The sequence below is a fragment of the Strix aluco genome, chromosome 1 (genome assembly GCF_031877795.1).
Source record: "Strix aluco isolate bStrAlu1 chromosome 1, bStrAlu1.hap1, whole genome shotgun sequence".
Lineage (NCBI taxonomy): Eukaryota > Metazoa > Chordata > Aves > Strigiformes > Strigidae > Strix > Strix aluco.
The window spans coordinates 94,297,090-94,318,147 of NC_133931.1; the positions used below are offsets into that span (position 1 = coordinate 94,297,090).

Consider the following 21,058-nt stretch of genomic DNA (forward strand, 5'->3'; position numbering starts at 1 on the left):
CAATCTCTGCCCCAGTAACCCTCATGATCTGTCACAGCATACCTTCTCCTGCTTGTCTAGTCTAGCACCTATGATTACCTTCCGAGAGTTTCTAACCTTGTTTTACTGTTTCTCGAACTTAGGGGTGATGTTAGCATCTATGGGACTTTCTCGATTCTGCAGACTTCCTCATTTTATCCTCTTGAAGCTAGAAAGGTGCAGTGAGATTGCTAGATTTTGGTTTTTCTGGCTGGCCCTGCCTCTGTGCAAGACTGGGCTGCGCTCGCTGTCCTACCTTCCTTTTCTGTAGCAGGGAGTGAGTAGTCCCTGTGAGCTGTGGGGTGGTGGCCCCCTCTCCCACAGGAGATCTTCCTATATCCTCTAGATGGGCTGGGCATGATTGCAGCCTCTGGAAGGCCCCAGGTAAGGTTTTCCATCCCACTATCAAGCATGACCGAGGGCTGCTTTAATTTGTGTTGTGTTTTCATCAGGTTTTGTAAATTCAAAGTGTGTGCTGTTCCTGGTTCAGTTACAAATTTGAACTGGTTTGCCTATCAGATTTTAAAGATCACTCTGGAGATTAGCAGCCCAAGTATGTGTGTAGCTGTTGTCTTTACAATGGATTGTTCCTTCAGTCTGGTCAGGTGATGTCATTTGCATATATTTTCAACACAGCAAATCCACTTCTACCTTCCTTCTTAAAAATGTTTTTCTGCACACTTTTTTTTTTTTTAGCGTTGGTCTTTATTGGCCCGATTTCCTTTTGGTAGCATTAACTACATGTTTTGACCAAGGAGAACTCTGTAATTATAGTTATTTTAAATATTGATTTTGGAGGAGGAGTGATTTGCAGTGCATCTCTTTTCCATGAGAATCCTTCCCAGTGTTCATAGTGCACCAGCTCTTTTATTGCACAGTGACTTGCAGTTTCAGTAGTTGACACTGCTGAATCAGTTGCACTTTCATTTTTAGCTCCAGCCCTTCCAACAAGTTATGTACTACTCATTTGAATAATTTGGGTTTATGCTTGTTCCTGCTCATAGCAGTGTCACAATGCTTTATTTTCCCACATATTTCCCACTCTTTGGGCTGTGACTTTGTAGGAAAAAACAGGTGGTTTGTTTTGTATTTGTTTCAGGTAGTGATCCTCATTCTTTGTTTAAAACAGTGCCATAGTTATTTTATTCTCTTTCTCTCTGAAGGTAAATTATTTATGAATCACTTAGACTTTAAGTGCATGAATTAGTAACCTTGTTGGGGGGCTTCAGCTCATTTAAATAAAGGTTTGTGATTCAGCGTAGGGGGAAATACTAATTCTCAAAATATCTCATAAATTTATATAATACTAGAATATGTACTGAAAGAATGACTTTCAGCATTTCTTTTATCACTCCTAGCTTGAAATAATACAAGAAAGACAACATCTAGTTCTGTATTGTTTGCTAACTGTACAGAGTTATGGATTTTTTTGGTGTTCAAACAAAATACCTGGTTAGGATTTTAAAAAAAGCACATAAGGGGTGAAGTCACTAATTATAAATTGGCAGAGCTTCAATTAAGTGAATTTCTGCTTAGAAGTTTTCCTGTCGAGGCTCTGGCTTCCTGTCGCAGGCTTAAAGAAACAGTATGTGTATCCTAAAAACCCACTTGTCTTTTTGTCCTGCATGCTTTTCGCTTTAAGACTGTTACAATGATTTTAGCTGTAAGCAATGAAGCATTGCCTTGAGACTTTCTTGAAAACCTTTGACTCTTACTAATTTTAAACACTCTAGAAAGTTGACAAATAGAGCTCACATTGTGTTTTTTCTTGTTTGCAAGGTAAATATGACCTCAAGCTTTTTAAGAACTAACTTCACAGGGTCACCACTCAGAAGGATTAGAGTATTTTACAGCTAAATTAATGACAGATCAGCAGTGTTTAAGAAAAATAATTAGTAGGTTTTGACCTGTACTTTTTTCTTTTTATCAAGTTAGCAATGAAGACCACCTGATTTCAAATGTTTGTGCAACAGTGTGACAAACAAAAATGCACATCCAAATTTAAATAGTCTTCAGTTCACGGGTTATCACAGTACGTTTACAAAGATCTTTACAGCTCTATAAGACGTAACATTTTGCCAGAAGAAAGAGGCAATATACCTTCAAGAACAACAGATCTTTCTAAGGAATAGTAGTTAAGTTGGTAGATAGTAGATAGATAGTTCCAGCTGTAGTCTGGGAAGTCTGGAGTGTAGATTAATACTTTTGATATCAGATAGTGACAGGAAAGGTATCCTGGCTCACTGTGCAAACAAGAAACTTGTCTTCGTTTACAAGCTGGCCAGAAATACTTAATTTAGGGCCTTTTGTGGTTGCATGCAATTGCAGCTTTGCTTTTGCTTTTGTCAGCAGCAAATCATAACTACTGCTGTGTGAAAGCTGTAGTGGGATAGCTTCCTTCTAGTGCACCTGTGAGGGAAGTGGCACAGTAAATTCTCAAATGTGGATTTTCTAAAGAGAAGTCTTTGTACATTTATTGGATAGTGTAATTTGTGGTGTACACATAGAGCTAGAAGTGTGTTAGGGATGATGCGGAGAATGAACTTAAGTGTGTCTAACAATAAGTATGTGTAATATTACCTGTCCCATAAAACTCTCAACACTGATGCCCAGTTCTGTAATAGCTCCTGTGCTTCAGAGTCTCTTGCCTTGTAAATTCACAGATCAGCATTGCTACTGATGTAATACATATCCAAGCTAGTTGGGAATTTTTGTGGTCTCTAGGCAATTAATAATTGGGGGGGGTGTTGTTATATCTGGGTTAGATGAAATCCTCTTTAAGCCACATTCTTTGGTTTTTTTACTGTCAGTGTAACAGGCTTTTGCTCACAAAATGTATTGGTCAGACTCTTACGATCAAGGGTTTTGCCTAAATTAGGGAGAATTCAAATTTCACTGCCCAAGTCTGCTGCTCTGAATTAATAATATGGTTAAATCTAAGACATAATAATCTCTATATCTCTACCCTAAATTTAAGACCCTACAGAACTTGATAAATTTGTTATTTCAATTTTTTTGCATGTTATTAAAGGTCAGGATAATAAGATTTCCCTAAGATTGTGTCTGTAAGTACATGGAAAATCTCTGCATCTCAACTATTCTGCCGTCTGGTCATACCAGAAACCTAAGCTCAGTGTGAAGTCTTTAAGACAGCTCTTTAGGCTGGTAGGAGGAGCTGCAAAAGTATCAAGTTGATCTAAATCCTTAAATTTTATGAAGACAGTTATGTTTGCTGAAGAGTAATTACATTTGTGAGCATCAAGGGTTCTTGCTGCCTCTTCCATTTCTTTTAGACTTCTCATGGTTTTCTCATGTGATTCTTCCAAAATTCAGTCCAGTGGGAGAAAGGCTCAGTAACAAATCATTGAATGATTTGTGGCCTACAAAATGTAGAGTGTGTTAAAAAGGGATTCTGACTGCTATTTTTTGAGAGCATCTCATCAATGCTTTCCCATGACACATCTGAAATTACTTTTGTGGACCTAGTTTCAGCACATAATATAAATAAAATGGATGGTTCCAGCTGGAAGGTAGAGCTTGTCTTGTTTGCATTACATAATATAACATTAGTAATTTTATAAACTTATTCCAGTAACCTTCAGTAATGGGTAATTATTTGTAGCATTCCAGAAATTTAGATTTTTGGTTTAAAATAAGCAACTGCCAAGTACTCTCAGTATTACATACCACATCTTAGGTTATGGGGACATATGGATTTGTTCTTTCTTACAGAGTTTTTTTGCTCATTTCAGTATGAGCATTCATTAAATTCATTGGCAGGTGTTTGGTGTTTGACTTTCTCATAATTAAAGTAAAATTGGCATAACTCTGGTCATTAATTGGTTTATAATTGTTTGGATAGTTTACCATGCTCTGATCTTTCCATAAAGCAGCTAATATATCTTCAAAGCTCTATTTTGTGTTTTTAATAAAAAGTTTGTATTTCACTTGTGAAGACATGCAGATGTGTGTTAGGGGCTTTTTGGAATATATTTTTTTCTTTAAAGTAGCTTATTCTTTTACAGTAGAGGCAGATACTATGATACTGTCCTATGCTATTGCTACTCAAACAAAAAAGCCCTTACCTGATACCTCCACACTAAGTTAAGATTTGTACTTTTTATTTTTCTGTTATCTTCACGCTTTCTGTCCTCTTATTTTAGCTTTTCAGTACAATCCCCATAGTAAGGCTTTGGGTTTTGATACCAATAGGTTTCTTAACTTGCTGGTTGGTTGTTTTTTGCCCTCACTGTGTAACAGTTTTTCAGTTGCTGTGAGGTGAAAAGGCATAGGGAACAGTAGCGGGATAGAAATGAAGCCTGCAGAAAACATGTTACTCTAATTTCTGGCTTACTTGAAAGGACTTAAACAGCAAAAATCTGTAAGATGACAAGGGACATTTAATGAGAGTGCCACAGGCTTCAGTGAGTAGAAATTTGGTAAAATGTCTCCTGCTTTGAAAGCTTATTCCCCCAAATCTACTCAGCTTTCCTGAGCAGAAGATACTTGGGCTTCACCTGATTATTGCTGTTCCACAGCTCCCTTTTTTTTGTCAGTTAATTTTAGTGTGAAGTCCTACAGAAAGATGTTCTTTACTTTGCTTGTATATTTAGATTTCTCTAGGATGTCAGTATTTGTGGTTGGCTTAGGTACTATATTTGTATTTTTCCTGTTACAACTGTTAGACACTTTAAATTGTGAAACATTAACGGCTAAAAGACAAATATTTTAAAGTTTAGAGGGTATTTATTTTCTTTGTCTGTGTATCTTTCTCTCAAAACATTGTACATTGCTATAAACCAAAGGAATTCCATAGACAAACACTCTGACCAAATGTGTTTTCCTGAAATACCCAGGATTCTGTTACATTAATTTTATTGCAGTTGTTGCAAGCACAAGAGAAGTAATATTCCATCTATTCTCCACTGTTGTAGTGGTTAGAACTGCCGTTACATTGATGCTGCCATAACGTTGATAGTCTTACTCTCTCATCTCATAAGGTTACAGTCTGTCTAGTGTGTCCCAAGTTGCACTGGCCTCTTTTTTCTTTAAATTTCACACTGATGTTCATGGACTACTCTTTTACTCTTTTTATTATAATTTATTAATCTTTTTACTATCATTTTATTTATGAAACGTCAGCCCTTGGAACTTTCAATAGGGATGTGAATACTTACTTTGAATGACTGATTTTCACAATATATCAAGTTTGGGATAAATCTACATCTATAGAGATCTACATATGCAGAGATCTACACCTATGTGCTTCTGATTGTGTACATCTGATTATATTTCACTGTTACTACTTTATAGTAATACTTAAGAGTATGTACTTTGTCATATTTTGTAAAAGAAAATATGTCTTAATGTGGTTACATTGTTAAATTAACCAAGAAACAGTCTTTGCCAAGAGGTAACAAAAGCAATTTTTGAACTGTAGGTTATAGATGTAAATTAGATATGCCAATGTTAAATTATTTTAATGAAGTTTACTAAAATCCACATAGTAAATGAATCAATTACACTGTCAAAAAATTATAAAAACTGAATTAAACAATAATTGATTCTCTTAAATCATAAATGCAACTTTGCTAAGTAGATGATAAAGAACAATTTTCAGTGCAAATTAATCTCTTTTACTATGATAAATAGAGGAACATCCTTTCCAGGAAGAAATTTTAAAACCAAAAAAAAGTTTACATGGAATTTTAGTGTATGTATGTTCACATAGGCTACCTTTCACTGGACAACAATATCTAATGGGTAGACTTCCATTGAAAATGTAACAAGGAGTCATTTTTGTGTCATGTTTGTGGGGGTTGGAGTTGGTTTTAGTCATCTTACTTGCAGTAGTTAAGCTTTGGGACTGTGATGAAACTTTTACTGGCTTGAGATTTTAGCCATTTGGGAAAAGGAGGGACAAAAACCTCAGGCTCTTCACCTATCATCCAAACTTAAACACTTTACCAGAAGGATAAAGGAAAGAAAAAGTAAAGGAAAAAGTCTATAGCAGAAATTTCTGTGAATATTGGGCTTGTATCAGATGGAATTATATGGAAAAAATGTATGGGATGTGAGGAATTTCCGTATCCTGAGAATGTCAGACGTTGCTCAGCAGTTTGCTTTCTGAATGTCTTAACTGTCAAAGAAGGCGAGCGATCCCCTGCTCCTCACACAAGCCTTTGTGCAATGATTTGCAGTTTAACACAGCTTTGGCCTTTGAGTCAGAGATGTGCTTTGCTATAGTGTTAAAATCCGTTCAGACTTGGCCACCTTTTAAGCCTTTCTAAAAATGTTGGACTGCGTACACACTCAGCAAAAACTCTCTTCATTTTTTATCCATTACATTGCCTGAAGATCGCCTACACTGAACATAGTCTGGCTTGGAAATGAAGGTAACAGCGCCTGCAAATGTTTCCTACTAACATAACGCTAACAGCAGAGGAAGCAGTCTCCTTTTAAGTGAATGGATCTCCTCAGCATAGAAATACCGCACCTGGTAGCTAGACTTCTTTAAGACTACTTTTTGTTTGAGGGGAGTGAGTTTTGTAACTGTCTCCTTGAGTGCAGGGAGGGCTGTGCTGGCTGGAGCAGGTTCAGCTGAGGCGCTCTCTGAGCAGGCCAGGTGAGGAAGGGGCTGCTCACCAAATCACAGCCAGCTGTGGCTGCCTCTGATGGCATGCAGCTAAAGACTCTTTCTACTTCAACTCCTTTCCCCCCTGCCCCCTTCCTTCTTGACAAATTTCATCAGGCTTTTCTATCTTTCTATAATGTAATCCTTGCTTCATTGTAGAAGAGTGACTCTGTGCCAAGAGCCCACCTCCTCCTGCCTGCCAGCCTGGGACAGCAACTGCAAACTGGCAGAGGGCCAAAAGCACCACCTCCAGGGTGGAAGACCCTCCTGCAACTCTTGTTCAGCTCTTGAATGCTCTTTTGGCTCACAGTGATGTTTCCCTGACAAAGTATTGCTTGATTGGGGGGGTGGGGGAAGGAGGAACCTGAAGGCCCTCAAGGGGGAGCTGGCTCTGCTTTGGCTGAGACTTTTTCCCCTTCCCGTCCCCAATATGCTTTGGATGATCAGGTAACTTTCAGCATTCAGAAGTAATATAGTAACAGTGGGTAACACTGGACAAAACAGGCAGTTGCAAAACCACTGTAAGTCCAAGAAAGAGGAAAAAATACGTTCAAAAAGTAACTTGTCATCCTTCCTCAATAAATACAGTAAGCCAGGGAAACATGGTGGTCCTGAACTCTTTATGTCCACTCGTGGTCTTGTTTTATCAGGTATTCCAGGCTCCCCCACATCAGGGGGTTTTACTATGATCTGCACTTAAATGCCAATAATATCAGAGGAATCGGACTGGCTTTTCTCTTGCTGCAACCCTGCCAAATTCTAGCATAACACCAAGCATTGCAGAAGGTCATCTCAGAGAATGAATCCTGGAGTTGGCCATAAACTCTCTTGGGCCGTCCAAAAGGTATTGCACAAAGTTTATCCAATAATAGCACCAATATTTAATTTAGATAGTATTTTGGTTGTGCTGAAACCAAGGAGTTTAGCAATTTCCCCCGATGAATGACTGGTCATGTTCCTTACCCTTGGAGAAAAGGGAATTGTCATTTTTAATCTGATCACTTAGAAGTTTCTTCTTACCACAGGCTATTTTTCTCATTATTTTGAAACTGTTAGAAGGCTATCGTTTCTGTACCCAGTCATAGAGTCCAGTCTCCTGCTTTGGAGGTATTTTACAAATCATGTATAAAACAGGAGTAATTTTCACATTAGTGAGGTGATTCCAGAAATGTTCAGTTCAGAATGGAGACTGCAATCCATAGGAACATTCTTACAAAGACCTTACTTACATAACATGAGACCCTAAGCTTTATGGCAAAGGTACTGGAGCTGTGGTTGTGGCTTCCCAGACAAATATTCAGGCATGTCCACAGGAGAGGACTCTTTCCCCAAAAAGGTTCATTCAAGGACATAGGCAGAGAGCTCCTCATCAGGACTGAAAGCAGCAGTTAGCTAAGAATCCCACTGTCATTGTCCACAGTTTGCTAATCTACACCTGCTACCATTGGTCCAGGTACCTGTCTTTGTATTCCAACTTGTTGAAAAGCAGCTGCCTTCAGGTCAGGACAAAAAGGCATAAAAGCTACATGGTGTGATTGCATATGCATCACAGAATACTAGGAAATAGGGCTGGAAGAGACCTTTGTCATCTAATCCATCCTCCTTCTCCCCCCCAGACTGCTCTGCAGATGCTGTTGTTGATTCAGTCAAGTGGTTTTCACATGCAGGGGAATCCATCAGGGTCCCTGGGAAACACCCGTAACTCTGTGGTTAAAGAATGTGCCAGTTAGTAGAAAAGTTAGTAGCTGTTGGGTCACTGCAGAAATAAAACTTCAAATTGGAGGTGGATTCTCTCTGAGGGTTATCTGGTGGAGCAGAAGGTATTTTAGGTAGTGAGATAGTCAGAATGCCATCTGCTTTTGTAGATGCCCTTGAGACATGAGAAATATTGGTAAGTCTAGCTAGTCAAGGGTGCAGGGAAAAAGTTTTAATGAGGGAAATTTTTGGTGAAAATAATTCACATGTCTCTGGAGATGTTTGGTTTTCTGTTGAGCCATTTTTCCTGTGAGGACTACAAAATGGGGGAATCTTGTTTTGTTTTCAGAGTCTGGATTGAATTTACTTGTCACTGAAGTATTTAGTTGCATGAGAACATTAAAAGGCACCTCTGGGGCATATGCTGAGGTGAGATTGCAACACAGGGCAGTGGATGTATGTTATTTTAAATGGACCATACTTCACCTTTTTTGCTTATGAGTCCTGGTTATTTGCCTGATTGTGTAGTATGACTGTTGAGAGCAATCAACACTAGCTCACTGGTGAGTCTGTGTGGGACAAATGCTTTGGGTTTTATAGAGGAATCCTGACTGGGAGAGGGGTTGTTCTCCAATACTTTTGGAAGGAAAATAATTGTGAGAAGTTGTTGTTTCCAATTGCCTTGTGACCACTGACACGTGTAGTTTTTTAAGTTAACAAAGCAGAGTGAAATCACTGACAGACCCTTTCAGCGAGTGATCTTGAAACAGCACAGGCCTGAATTCAAGCCATTGGTTTCCCTTTACCACATAAGGGAAACATCTTTTCAATCTTAGAATTTAAGATTATATAATTTCTGGCTTTCAGCTAAACACATGTGGGCTAAAGTTATGATTAATTTTAAATTGACCTGTATGATATAGTGCTGGGTTTTTTCTGCTTCAACTTTAACCTTCCTCAAGCAGAATCTAGTGAACTAAACTCTGTATTAGTGTTTGCAAACATTATTATATTTCTTATTTATCTTTGCTACAAGTCACATGAATAATATATACTCAGGTTCATTTAGCAAAAGAATTAAAACTACTGCATTAACTCTAGTAATAAATGCTATAATTATATTACTCCTGAATGGATATAGACAACTTTTTTTTAGCAATAGAAATTGTAACAAAAGGAGAGTTTAGAACAGGGAAGACTAGAATCTATTTACAAATGAGTCTAGTTTGTTAAATACATGCCTGACCTTGTTTTGAAGCAGCATTTTTATTTTGGTTCGGAACAGTTTGAAAGGTGTTACATGGAAGGAGTAAATTTGAAAATAAAAGAACCACCTGTTTAAGATTTTTGTTGCGTCTCCAGTTCACCCACTGAGTCAAATTTCATTATTTGCCCACTTCTGCTCTTGATTGCTTCCTATTTTGTGGTCATCATCATATTAGTTTTTCATATGTTACAGGGAACATATATAAGCTAGATGAAAGGGGGCAGCGGCGCAATTTTAACTTCAAACCTTAACCAGCTTAAAAAAAAAAAGGAAGAGCTTTTCTTGCTGGCTAGTATATGCAGAGTGGCCCACGTTGAAAGACTTGTCTATGGAAGGAGCCGTTGTGAGAACCACCCAGAGTGGCACAGTGTGAGTGTCTCTGAAAACAAAGCTGTTTCATGGGCTGGTAATCATTGAATCATTTAGGTTGGAAAGGACCTTTAAGGTCATCGAGTCCAACTCAACCCAACACTGCCAAATCTACCACTAAACCTTGTCCCTAAGCACCACATCTACATGTCTTTTAAATGGTGGGCAACATGTCATGGCATGTAGAAGTGATGTGTTTTGACATGAAGTCTCTTATTTACCATAGCCATTAGTTTAGAAAAAACAACTTTCCCAACAGCTTTAGAAGCTGTATCAGTTGCACTGTTTTACGTGTCCTTCAAAAGGCTGACAAAGTCAGCAACTAAACAATCCCAAATTGTCTTTTTGAGTACATATTGCACTAATATAATTCTCAGAGATGTCAGGGCATTCTCTAACAACATTTTCCAGGGGCTTACTGGAACATTTGTTAGACTGATTTGTGGAGCCTCAGCTTGAATATTTGTCTCCTTTCCTATTCCATGCAGTTTACTCTACAATTTATTACAGTCAAAACTCATGCTGCCAGGACAGTCCTGGACCTAGCAGGCAGGGAATTTCCTGCTTGTGAAGAGAAGGTGATGAATAGTCATGCTTCTCTGACTGTCCCTGCTCCTGCTTCATCCCACTGCAGACCCTGTCAGCCTCAGCGTATGGTGGCTTTACCTCCCACCTCACTAGCTCATGTTTCAGCAGGGCATCCTATCCAATTCTGATGCCATTTCCTTTTCTGTGACATTTCTCATTTTTTTTTCTCTTTAGGTAAGCATCGATAAACTACAAATTGATGGCAGCAATCAAGCGTGCTGTATTTCCCTTGCAGATACCTGCAACAGTTTTATTAATGATTTTTCTGTCTGGGAAAGTTTAAATTAAAGAGTTTACATCACAGGCTGTTTTCTACAGTATAAACAAACTAGTCCACAGATCTGTTCTAAACTACAATTCACTTTATGCTTGCAAAAGTAGTTCATAACCTCGATGTTTATTGTAGCCATGTAATTGAAATATTAGAAGATAGATTCACAAAAGGTGGGGTTTTCTAAAATGCTTTCGATTGTGGAGCATGAAGGGGTATGTAACACCACAATGATACCTGTTCTCTGATGATTTCAGTTCTGCCGGTTTCCTGTGCAGAGAAATCAGTGGTGTTGGCATTTATTTTGCAATACTGGGACTCAATCTCATCATTAAATGGTTTGCATGAAGAAATACCCACTCTTTTTTATAATTGTTATCTGCTAGTCAGTATATTATTTAAACTGCAGAGAAATGTGTTGCTGTTCTCTTTAGACATGCTTTTCATGTTACTCAGTTATCCTGTCCTCTTTCTACCACCCCCCCTCCCTGCACATTCTTGCTCCCTGCTTGGTCAGCAGTAGCACTCAGGAACTGATCAAGCTGAAAGCTAACCCAGTGCACCCTGGAAAAATGTTTGGCTTGTTCCTGCTGTTCAATTAATTTTGTCGGTTTTTGTGGGGTTTTGGCATGTCTTCATTTGTTTATGTCAGTTTATTACTCATTTCTTGCTACTTAGTCATAAGTTGATATTTCTGGCCAAATAATGAGCCCGGAGTAGGAAAACACTAATACTTTTGCCTGGATATTCTGCTGCAGTTGAACAATATTTAATGTTTTTTGTAAATTTGGTTTAGGATTCCAGTTGTCTGTCAAAAGACTAGGAAAAGAAAGTCAAAGGGGGGGAAAAACACTGATGATGCTAAATAGTTTTAGACTGGAATTTGGTTTAACTTTGGAAGGTCTCATGGAATTGCTCAGCAGATGCATCAGTGGAGGGAAGGAAGGTATTAAGGAACCCAGCTGCCTTACTTCTGTTGAACCCAGAAACACCTGCCATGAGTGACTTGTTTCTGCTCTGGCAGAATATACAGGGAAGAAACAGCAGTGAAGGGGAAACAAATCTTAATTTTTATGTTACGTAAACTAGATTGGTACTTAAGTATTGATAAATAATTCAGTACGTGCTGCTTGCCCAGATCACAGGGGTATGGCAAGGCTCGTGGAAGGTCCTTGGCTGATTTTCCTGAACTTGCCAGCTAAGTGGAGTGCCGGTCTGCTAGCAAGAACAGTCAAGCCCGAGGACAGACATGTGGCAGATTTCCTCCTCCTTTGTAGCAGGGGTGAACTTAGTTAATACGTTTGCAAGTTGGTCTGATCTGAGCCAGCATATAATCGTGCTGCTTCTTGTTTGTCGTCTGTTACCTGGTTTGAAAGAAAGGAAAGGAGTGGGGGGGAACTAATCCTCTTTTTTTAAAAAAACACAACCCACACCATATTCATTTTTTTAGAAATTTCAGTAAGCTTATAATTTAGTTTAAGAATTAATGAAAAGTAAGATGATCCCACTACAGCATTTTTGTTAATTATAATGATTCAAAAAAACAGCTTGAAGATTAATTCCTCTGAGATATTGTTAGTATTTTAACTGAGCGACTGAGCGGGGAGGGGAAATACCTGATAGTGTGGTATCTTCTGTGATGTAGCTATATTGGAAAAGTCATCTACCATAGTAATTAAAATTGGAACAAGGTGTTTGGGTTTGTAAATCACCAATATGTTGACATATAGATAATAACAGAATAGAAAACTGTAAGTGATATCTTTGTTTCAGTTAACTATTGACGTTATGGCAATGTACTAGTGATATGGCAACATATTCTGAGATCAAATGGAAATGCAGAGTTTATTATAACTCTGTATATCAAACTCCCAATGATGGAGAATGCTACTGTTCTTAGCATACAATAACCCTGAAATCTTTATTGTTACTAACTTCTACTTTTTGGCATCAATAGAAACTTTCATGTTTTAGGATCTTATAAAGTGACATTAATTTCAGGTAGAAAATTTTTACTTTTCAATGTATTTCCAACTTCATATCGCTAAGAATAATTCTATGTATACACCTTTGCTGAGCAAAATAGGGTTGCTCCTGTGTTGATATATTATTTTAAAATCCTAGAATTTGTTAGATGTAAGTATATATGATTGTGAGGCTTCTGATGGATGTTTTGTGATGGTATGAAACTGCAAAATATTGGTAAAATATATGGCAAGTAATGAGTGAACTCCTGTAAGAAAATGAAATTTCTCTGCAGTATCCAGTATGGCTCTGAGTATTGCTTTGGATCCGCAGTAGCTTTTAATTGGAAGGACACTTTTGAAACATGACTTTGAGAGCAGTCTTGTTTATAAATAAACTACAGAAGTTTAAGGCTTTTTTAAAGCTTTTTTTCCAACTCTATCTGAAACTACATCAATACAAATTTTATTACTCAAGGTACCTTCCAAATTTGTTAGTCTTTGATCAAGCAAGTCTTGGAGGTATTTCACTTACTGTGATACATTTCCCATACAGACTATCACACTTGTCTGTTTCTCTTTTTTTACTGTCAGTCAGCAATCTTGCCATGTTTAAGCCTTTTAGTCTGCCATTTGCTATATGTACAATATATTCATACTCATTATAAATCTTCTCTGGTTTCTTATGGCATGCTGGCTTCCCCACTAATATTTTAATTGTCTTTGTAGCTTACACTACATTTCACTCTTATTTTTGGTCTAATTCTCCTCATTTTTTTTATCACTGGAAAAATAATTTGTGTTTAGGATCTGTAACTATAAGAACTTTAGAGTTTTACTTTGCATTTCTAATACCCGTTCTTTATCTGTTTTAGCATCTCCCTGTATTCTTCCCAGTGTTCTTTACTTCCTATTTTCTTGTAAGTATAGCATATTCTATTTTTCCCCTCAGTTCCTATTGACCTGTTTAACCGTGTGGAGTTAATTGAAGCTACATCTCACTCCTGAAGAAATTAATTCAATTACTGTATAAGTTTAATTCCATTTATACACCCTCTCCTTATGACTGGAGTATCTTGCTATTTGTCTAAAAAGTATTTAATGCAATATCTTTTTACATAACACATCTATCTAAAATTGCACAGCATTCATCCTGGTAGAAATTAAATTTCAATTCCATTTCCTGATACTGTCCTGTTTCTATTTTCTTTATTCTGTTTGTTTAGTGGTTGGAATCTGACTTGAACAGGTGGGTCCCTGGCAGGTTTCAGGAAACAACCAGTCATGTAATTCATCTATCATTTTGTCTCATCTATGACATGTTTTAAATGGTTTCTAAATTAAAATTGAGTTCACAATTGTGACTAGTTATGTACTAGTCCCATTATTTTTGTGTACACGATCTTTGCTTTACTTAATAGTAATTCTTCTGTCTTTCACGTAGTGACTTCCTCTGATAATTTTGGTTTTTCTGTGCATTCTTAATGGATTGTTTCCTAAGGCAAGATTCAGCATTTTAGGCATCTGCTCTATCTAAAGATGTTCAGAGCCCATCACCCATGAACCACCTCTTAGTAAATGTAAGTCCGAGCACAGCTTTATGAACTTTCCACTGAACATCTGAGTCTCCAGTGCTGGACTTTGGAATTGCAGCAATTGGAGTTGCAACAATTCCCAAGCCCAAAATTCAAATGGAGATTTCCCCCCCCCCTCCATGTTTTCTCAAATTACCAGGTTGTGGACTCAAGTCCTTCCATGCACTTGCAGTGATAGTATTTTAAAAAATATACAAATTGACTATTGAACTATGATCACACCAGTATGACTTCTGTGAAAAGATATGCTCCTATCTCTACCATCAAATAGTCAAATAAACCTTACTTTCCTATTGCCAGCTACACAAGCTATAACATTCTCTCTGAGGCCACTGCACACTTTGATTTAAAGCATCAGATGTGATATACTTTGTTCTTGGTTTTGTGTAGCAGCAGGCATTATGATACCTAACTAAGCCTTCCTTGGCTTTGGTGCGGTTGGTAGTAGTTGCTAAATCCTACACTCTGAGATAGATCTTAACAGGTTTGTCTTTTTTAAACTTGTTCTGAAATTTGCCTTAAACCACATTGGTTTTTCTGTTGTGTTTTTTTTTTTCTCTGCCACATCTGTAACTTCCTAATTTCTTGATTTTTTTTTTTTTCCCCCCTTCAAAATTTCAGCCTCCTACTACTAGTCTTCATAATCTTTTAGAGGCTGTGGTTTCATATTAATATATTGGTGCTGCTGAAACAATGCCCCACTTAAATATCATAGTGCTTATTCCATTGCTTCCTTAGCTGTCTCTTCTGTCTAACAATACTATCAATATTGCTAATTGTACTTTAATCTAGATACCTATAATTTCTGTAAAGAAAAAAAATCCAGTACTTCATAAAAGCAGATTTTTACAGGGGAAAGTAGCTTTTGGGGGATTGGGACCACCTGTAACTAATAATCCTGGTTTCTATACTGACTCATTCTGTAGCCTGAGGGAAGCCAGTTTTGCAGCTCTGCACCATTTTCTATGTATGGCAGCATGTGTTAACTACTTAATTAGTGCTTTATGGAGTTATCAGTTTAGGCTTTTTGTCTGTGAGATTTTCCCTTTGATAGACAGTTCATAAATATGACAACAGTCAATGAAGTAGAAAGCTTAAGGTCTTAAAGAGAAGCTGATTGCTTTCCTCAGCAGTATGAAGAGTACGCACCCAAACACTACCCATGCATGTGTGATCCATCCTGCTGTGTAAAGGCAGCTCACTGCCTCCCGTTCCTCCCAGCTGCTGGCTGAGATTTGGAGCACTGCCTTCTCTGTTCACTGCTTTCAGCTGTGGTTATTTTCTTGTGATTTACCCTGGGCATGTTTTTGCTTGTTTACCACTATATTCTTGACTTTAAAATTTAATGAAAATGTGTTCTTATGATGGGCATTTTCCCAAGACTCATAGCCATCTTCAAGATCTTTGCTATCTCTGCAAATCCCCCAAGGTGGAGAACTATACCATTTGTACTGGGGTCAAGCTGTGGGGCAAGATGATGCGAAGACAAATGCCTCCTGTGTTTTCTAGTAGTTGCCTGCAGTGATACAGGACTAAGCCTGATTGGGGGATATCATGTAAGTTTTCCTCATGGAAAGCATCTGACTCAAGTGTTATCCTACTGTTGACTTTAGGACTGGGGGGGGGGGAGGTATTTGGTTGTTTTTTTTTTTTTTTTAAATTTTTATTACTTAATATAGGAAGAATAAAGAATTCTGGGTATTCTCCATGAGTTCTTGAATTCAGGCATGTCCTCACATACTTGCTGATCCTAGTTAGTATTGCCAAAAAACAAACAGGAGAGATCAGATTCAGCTTCAGAGCACAGATTGTATTTACTTACTCCTTTCCATCATACCTCATTTTAGCTGTTGTCAGTAGATCATATTTGGGATTTATTCGTCTCCAACAATATAAAAGGACAAATTTGGCAAGGTGATACTGTTCTGAATTACTTTTTCAGTTCAGAGCATCAAACTATCCAGCACCTGTTGCATGGGATACCCAAAGATACTTTTCATCATCCTGCTTTTAATGTGGGCTTATTTTCCCAGAATATTGGGAAACCTGGTGGAGAGATTGCCTCTAGAACAATTTGTGAATGCCTCTTTAGATGTGTTGTAAATAGCAGTGGTGTGCTTCGCCTAAAGGCAGGGTCTTTCAGAAATCTCCTTGGCTCAAATCCTTTACTCTCCAGTGGAGACCACTTTCCTCTGAGTGCCTCTGAATCAAAAGTAAGAACCATGCATTTCTGAATGTGCCATTCATCAGAGGACTCTAGAGCTGTGTTTATGATTCTCTGAGACCTCTAGACTTCTTTTCACTCATACTTTCTCCCTCTGGTGTCTGCCCGGCTCTGCTGATTTTTGCTCTGCAACTCTTTAGGCAGCAGAAGTGCCCAAGGAGCTAACAGCCCTCTTGCTCAGGTGCAACACTCAGGACTAAATACCCAGCACTGCAATATTTAGTTTTTTTCTAAGAGGTACCCAAAAGCCTCGAGTGAAGACTCAAGAGGAGATGCCTTTGTGCTTCCCCTTTGCACCCCAGCCAGTTATTTCTGTTAAGGTCAGTAATTTCTGTTAAGAGGGTGCTGCTGCAGAACAGCTTGCCCATATTAGTAGCAGCCAGCAACATTATGTATTGCAGGTTACCCAAGTACAGAGTATAGCTGGCCATGTGTACTGGAAGATGGCCTCTCTGCTGCAAGCTAGTAGGGCTTCAGGTAACTTATTCTTTGACCATCTCTTAGTGAGCCTGTTGGTGAATATAACCTGGAGGTTGAGACATCTTCTATTAATAGCAGACATTAGACAGTGGCTGGAAAGACGCATGTACCACTCAGAGCTTGGAGTCTCCTGTAAAGCTTAATACATACATGTCAGTGTCCTGAACCTCTGAAAGTCCTCTAGTCCTCTTCGTCTACTACTTTTCTGCATTGAAATGCCAAATATTTTTGTGGGCAGTTGTGAATGGACCTCTAGCAAACTGTGGTATTGAAAGCCTCATCTACATGATAAGAATGAAATGTGAATACTTACTGACATATTATTTTCAAAAAGAAGGTAAATTAAACTATTGTGCCAACATGGTGGTACTATACCCATCTATCTAAATCTCATTAATAATTTAGCTAAAATGTTTTAGAAAGCTTTCATGTCCTTACAAGAATTATGTCATGTATATGTGGTATGTATATGTTTGTGTCTATACACAAAACTGCCTGGGATGTCTGTTGGCAGTATCTGTTCTAGGCTAGCCTTGCATTAGGGCACTCTTATTCCACAGGAAGAGAGACATTTTTTAGATCACTTTGGGGATTGGATTAAATTGCAACGAAGTGCTCTTAATATAGAATGTGTTCACCTTAGGAGTTAGTGTGAAATAGCTGGGTATACTTCAAGTTTAAACCTTAGCCTATTTTGCGATAGCTTTCCTCTGTAGATGAGCCCCAAGAGATGTCCTTACTTAACTCTCAAATTTCAGAGCATTTCAAATGAACACTGCGTATCATAATGTGCAGCTCTGAGGATATCAAGGTAGGAGGGTTCTTCCTTATGAAATGTCCCCAGTACTCAAAAAGGAGTCTGTAACCTGGGTAAGGCTGCTCTTATTTGTGAGAAAAAAAAATACAATTAACTCTTTGCTTCCCCCATCAAATACTTTGGTACGTGCTACTGTGAAATATGGCTGGGATTTCTTCACTGGAGTAATATCAGAGGCGCTTAGGAATTTTTACATATATTTTTTCCTTACTGCCACCTTGACTAAGAGCTAAAATGATGAGAATAATCATGTGCATTGTTTTCTATTTGTCAGTAGTATCCCAACTATAGATTCAATGGAAGAAAAATCACTCTAAAATGAGTCTAAAATGACGGTGGAAGGGGAGACAGAGCAATCAATCCTAATTTATCCTGATGCCATGATAAAGGAGAAAAAGAATTTGCTCACCTGAGAAGTGTTTGTTTATATATTTCTGATGAAATAATAAAAACGGAGATGTATTTGGAAAGCCTTTTGCAATTGTTAGGAGGGGGATTTTTTTTTCCACTGTAAGACTGTGGAAAGCTTACCTGATACCTTATGCATAAAAATGCACAGGTCATTTTTGAAGGTAGTAAAACTTAATCAGACTTTTAAGAGATTTGTTGCCAAACTACCTGTTATTAATGTTATCCTTGTTTGTTTTATGGGTATGGTCTTAAGTGTTAGGTCTGCTATTTTTTTTATTCCCATCTTTTTGATGTATGTAAACTTTCTTTTATTTCCACTTATATGACTTAAGAATTTTTCTTCTTCTTACAAATCTTTATAGTGACATTTCAAAGGAAGCTGGAAATTTTGTTTGTTTCCAAAATGTAAGTGCTGTAAATACATATACTCAGGAAAAAAATGGGCACATATATAGGTTTTTTAGAACCCTTATTTTGTATTTCTATAATCTGTGCCAATACACTACAATTCTAAGAAACATTTGCTGTGTAATTGCTGAGGTAGAGGTGGAAAAATTACTGGAGACTGTTATATATTATGTTTGCATTGTGGTATCACTGTCTGGGGTTGGTGTCATTGTGTAGAATATTTGATGTAGTGCAGAGTTAAGACTAGAAAAGCTTAACAGTATTTAGAGTTAAAGCTTGCTAGTACATATGAACATGTAACAAAACACCACTGTTTGTAGGCAAAAAGGGAACATGAGGAAACCTGCACTGGACAACTGATGTGAAGTCTTGAGGATTATATATATACAGGGGACTAAAACAGGGAAAGTATAGAAAGGACTTTGGAAAAAAGAAAACTTTCTTCTAGCACTGATTTTTTTTTTTTTTTTTAATTTTATATATAAATTTTTTCCCAATCAGTTTTGCAGATCAGATTTTTTTCCCCTCTACAGTACTTGAGTTGTAACCAGTTACAGAGTTATTTTTGCAGTTAACACTTTAAGAAATTGTTGCTGCTGGTGTTTGTTCATTTGCTTATTCAAGTGGGATGCTTCTCACAGTATAGGAGAGGACATGGTTGGTGTGTGAGTGTACAGGAAAGGCATGAGGGTCTCTGAAGCTCCTTGTGAGCACCACAGGCTTATCTGAAAATACTGAGTGATTTTTGTGATTAATGAGAGATTACTTTCAGTGCAGATGAATGCCAAGCAATGAGGAAGGGACAAAACAGACTTCTAGGCAAAACTATGCCTGTAGCAAAACATAAAACCATGCCTGGACAATGACTGGTTCCTGACTACGTGTTACTGCTCAGGAAAAGAGCATTGCGTTTGTTTTGGGTAGTTTTCTGCAAACACCTGCTCAGTGCTAGTTTAAAAAAAAAAAAAAAATTCAACAAATAAATTTTTAGAAAATATTATGGAAAAGGAGTAGAAGACAAAAGAGAAGACTTGAATATGCCACGTTATAAATCCCCATTTTAAACATTGTGTGCCATTTTGGACCCTGTTCCAAGATTTAGTGGAAGAGGAAGAAGCACGGAGAAGAATGACAGCCTTGGGCTGGCTTCTGGAAGACGAAAGGGTAAAGAAGATTGGGACTAATCAATCTGGAGAAGGGATGTGATGAAAGGGATGAAGAAAGTAAAGATATATGTTGCAGAATTTACTGCCAAAAGATACTTTGGAAGACAAAACCATAGTGGTTTCAAAAGTAAATGGAATAATCCTATGGGGGATAAGGATTCAATTACATGGGTTTGGGTGCAGCCTATGGTTCTGGGCATGCAAATTTTAGGATTCACTAAACTTCTGGTGCCTGTAGTTGAAGAAGATGCTCAGACAGCATCCTTCACACCTCACATCTTCTTATGCTTGTTCCTTAGACATCTGTGCTAAGCCTTTCAGAAACAGCATACTCTGTCAGACAAACCTTTGAATTCAGAGCACCACTGCTAGTACATGTGTACTCAAAAAGAAGCATGCAAAAGGGGCTTGGCTGCTTTTACAGCACCTTTTTGGATGTGTCCCCAGTATTGTCGCAGGGAGGGGAGTGTTTGTATTCAAGGCTTGCTATGTAAGCTAAACGGAACTTCTCAAGATTTTGGGAGACAGTAACAGTGAGGCATGAATAGCTTCGAGAGGAGCTTGGGATTTTAACTTTTGAATTGTTGTGAAGTTTTGTGTTACTTGTTTTGTTTTTAACTCTGTTTATCTAGATGTCTGGCATTGTGCATTTTAACTGTTATTCCCTTCAGATTTTGGAGAGGTGGCTTTTTTCTGTCTTTTGCCAGTGGGATGGGGATGACGATACCTTTGCTGTTCTGCCCCTTTTCCAACTTAGGTATTTTGCATCTGTTTTCCTTTTGAATAAGACCAGTTCCTTTTGTTGTCTGTAGGTTGTTTTTTTTTTCCTCTAAGAGCAGCTGCATGAAAATGGTGACTATTACCAAGTTTTGATCAGCAGCTGCAAAACCGAGCAGTTCTCTTAATTTTATTTTGCATCTGTATGGTGAAGCTTTGCACAGCAGTAGTATGTCTTCACCTTTGAGAAGATCACGTTGCATTAACAGTTTGCAGATGGGTTTTTTTGTGACTAGAAGAGCTGTTTACCTCTTAAACCTATTTCTGCATTAGTTGACAATATCCAGGGTAAATTGTCTTTTTTCCAAGCCCTTATTGCTTTTGGAAGGCTCAGTTTGAAAGGAGAGGGCTGTGGTGTTTTGTGTGTCTTTGAT

General features: G+C 37.9%; 1 protein-coding gene across 2 annotated transcripts in view; it reads left to right on the top strand.

Moving 5' to 3' along the window:
• CDYL (chromodomain Y like) overlaps nucleotides 1-21,058 on the top strand; it is a 101,595-nt gene that overhangs the window by 65,441 nt on the left and 15,096 nt on the right. The window contains exon 3 of one of the 2 annotated variants that reach the window (XM_074827533.1): nucleotides 13,682-13,726. The exons of the other annotated variant lie outside the window; for it this stretch is intronic. Within the exon in view, the coding sequence (XP_074683634.1) occupies nucleotides 13,682-13,726 (45 nt within the window). The remainder of the gene's footprint in view (nucleotides 1-13,681; nucleotides 13,727-21,058) is intronic. 2 annotated transcript variants of the gene reach the window in all.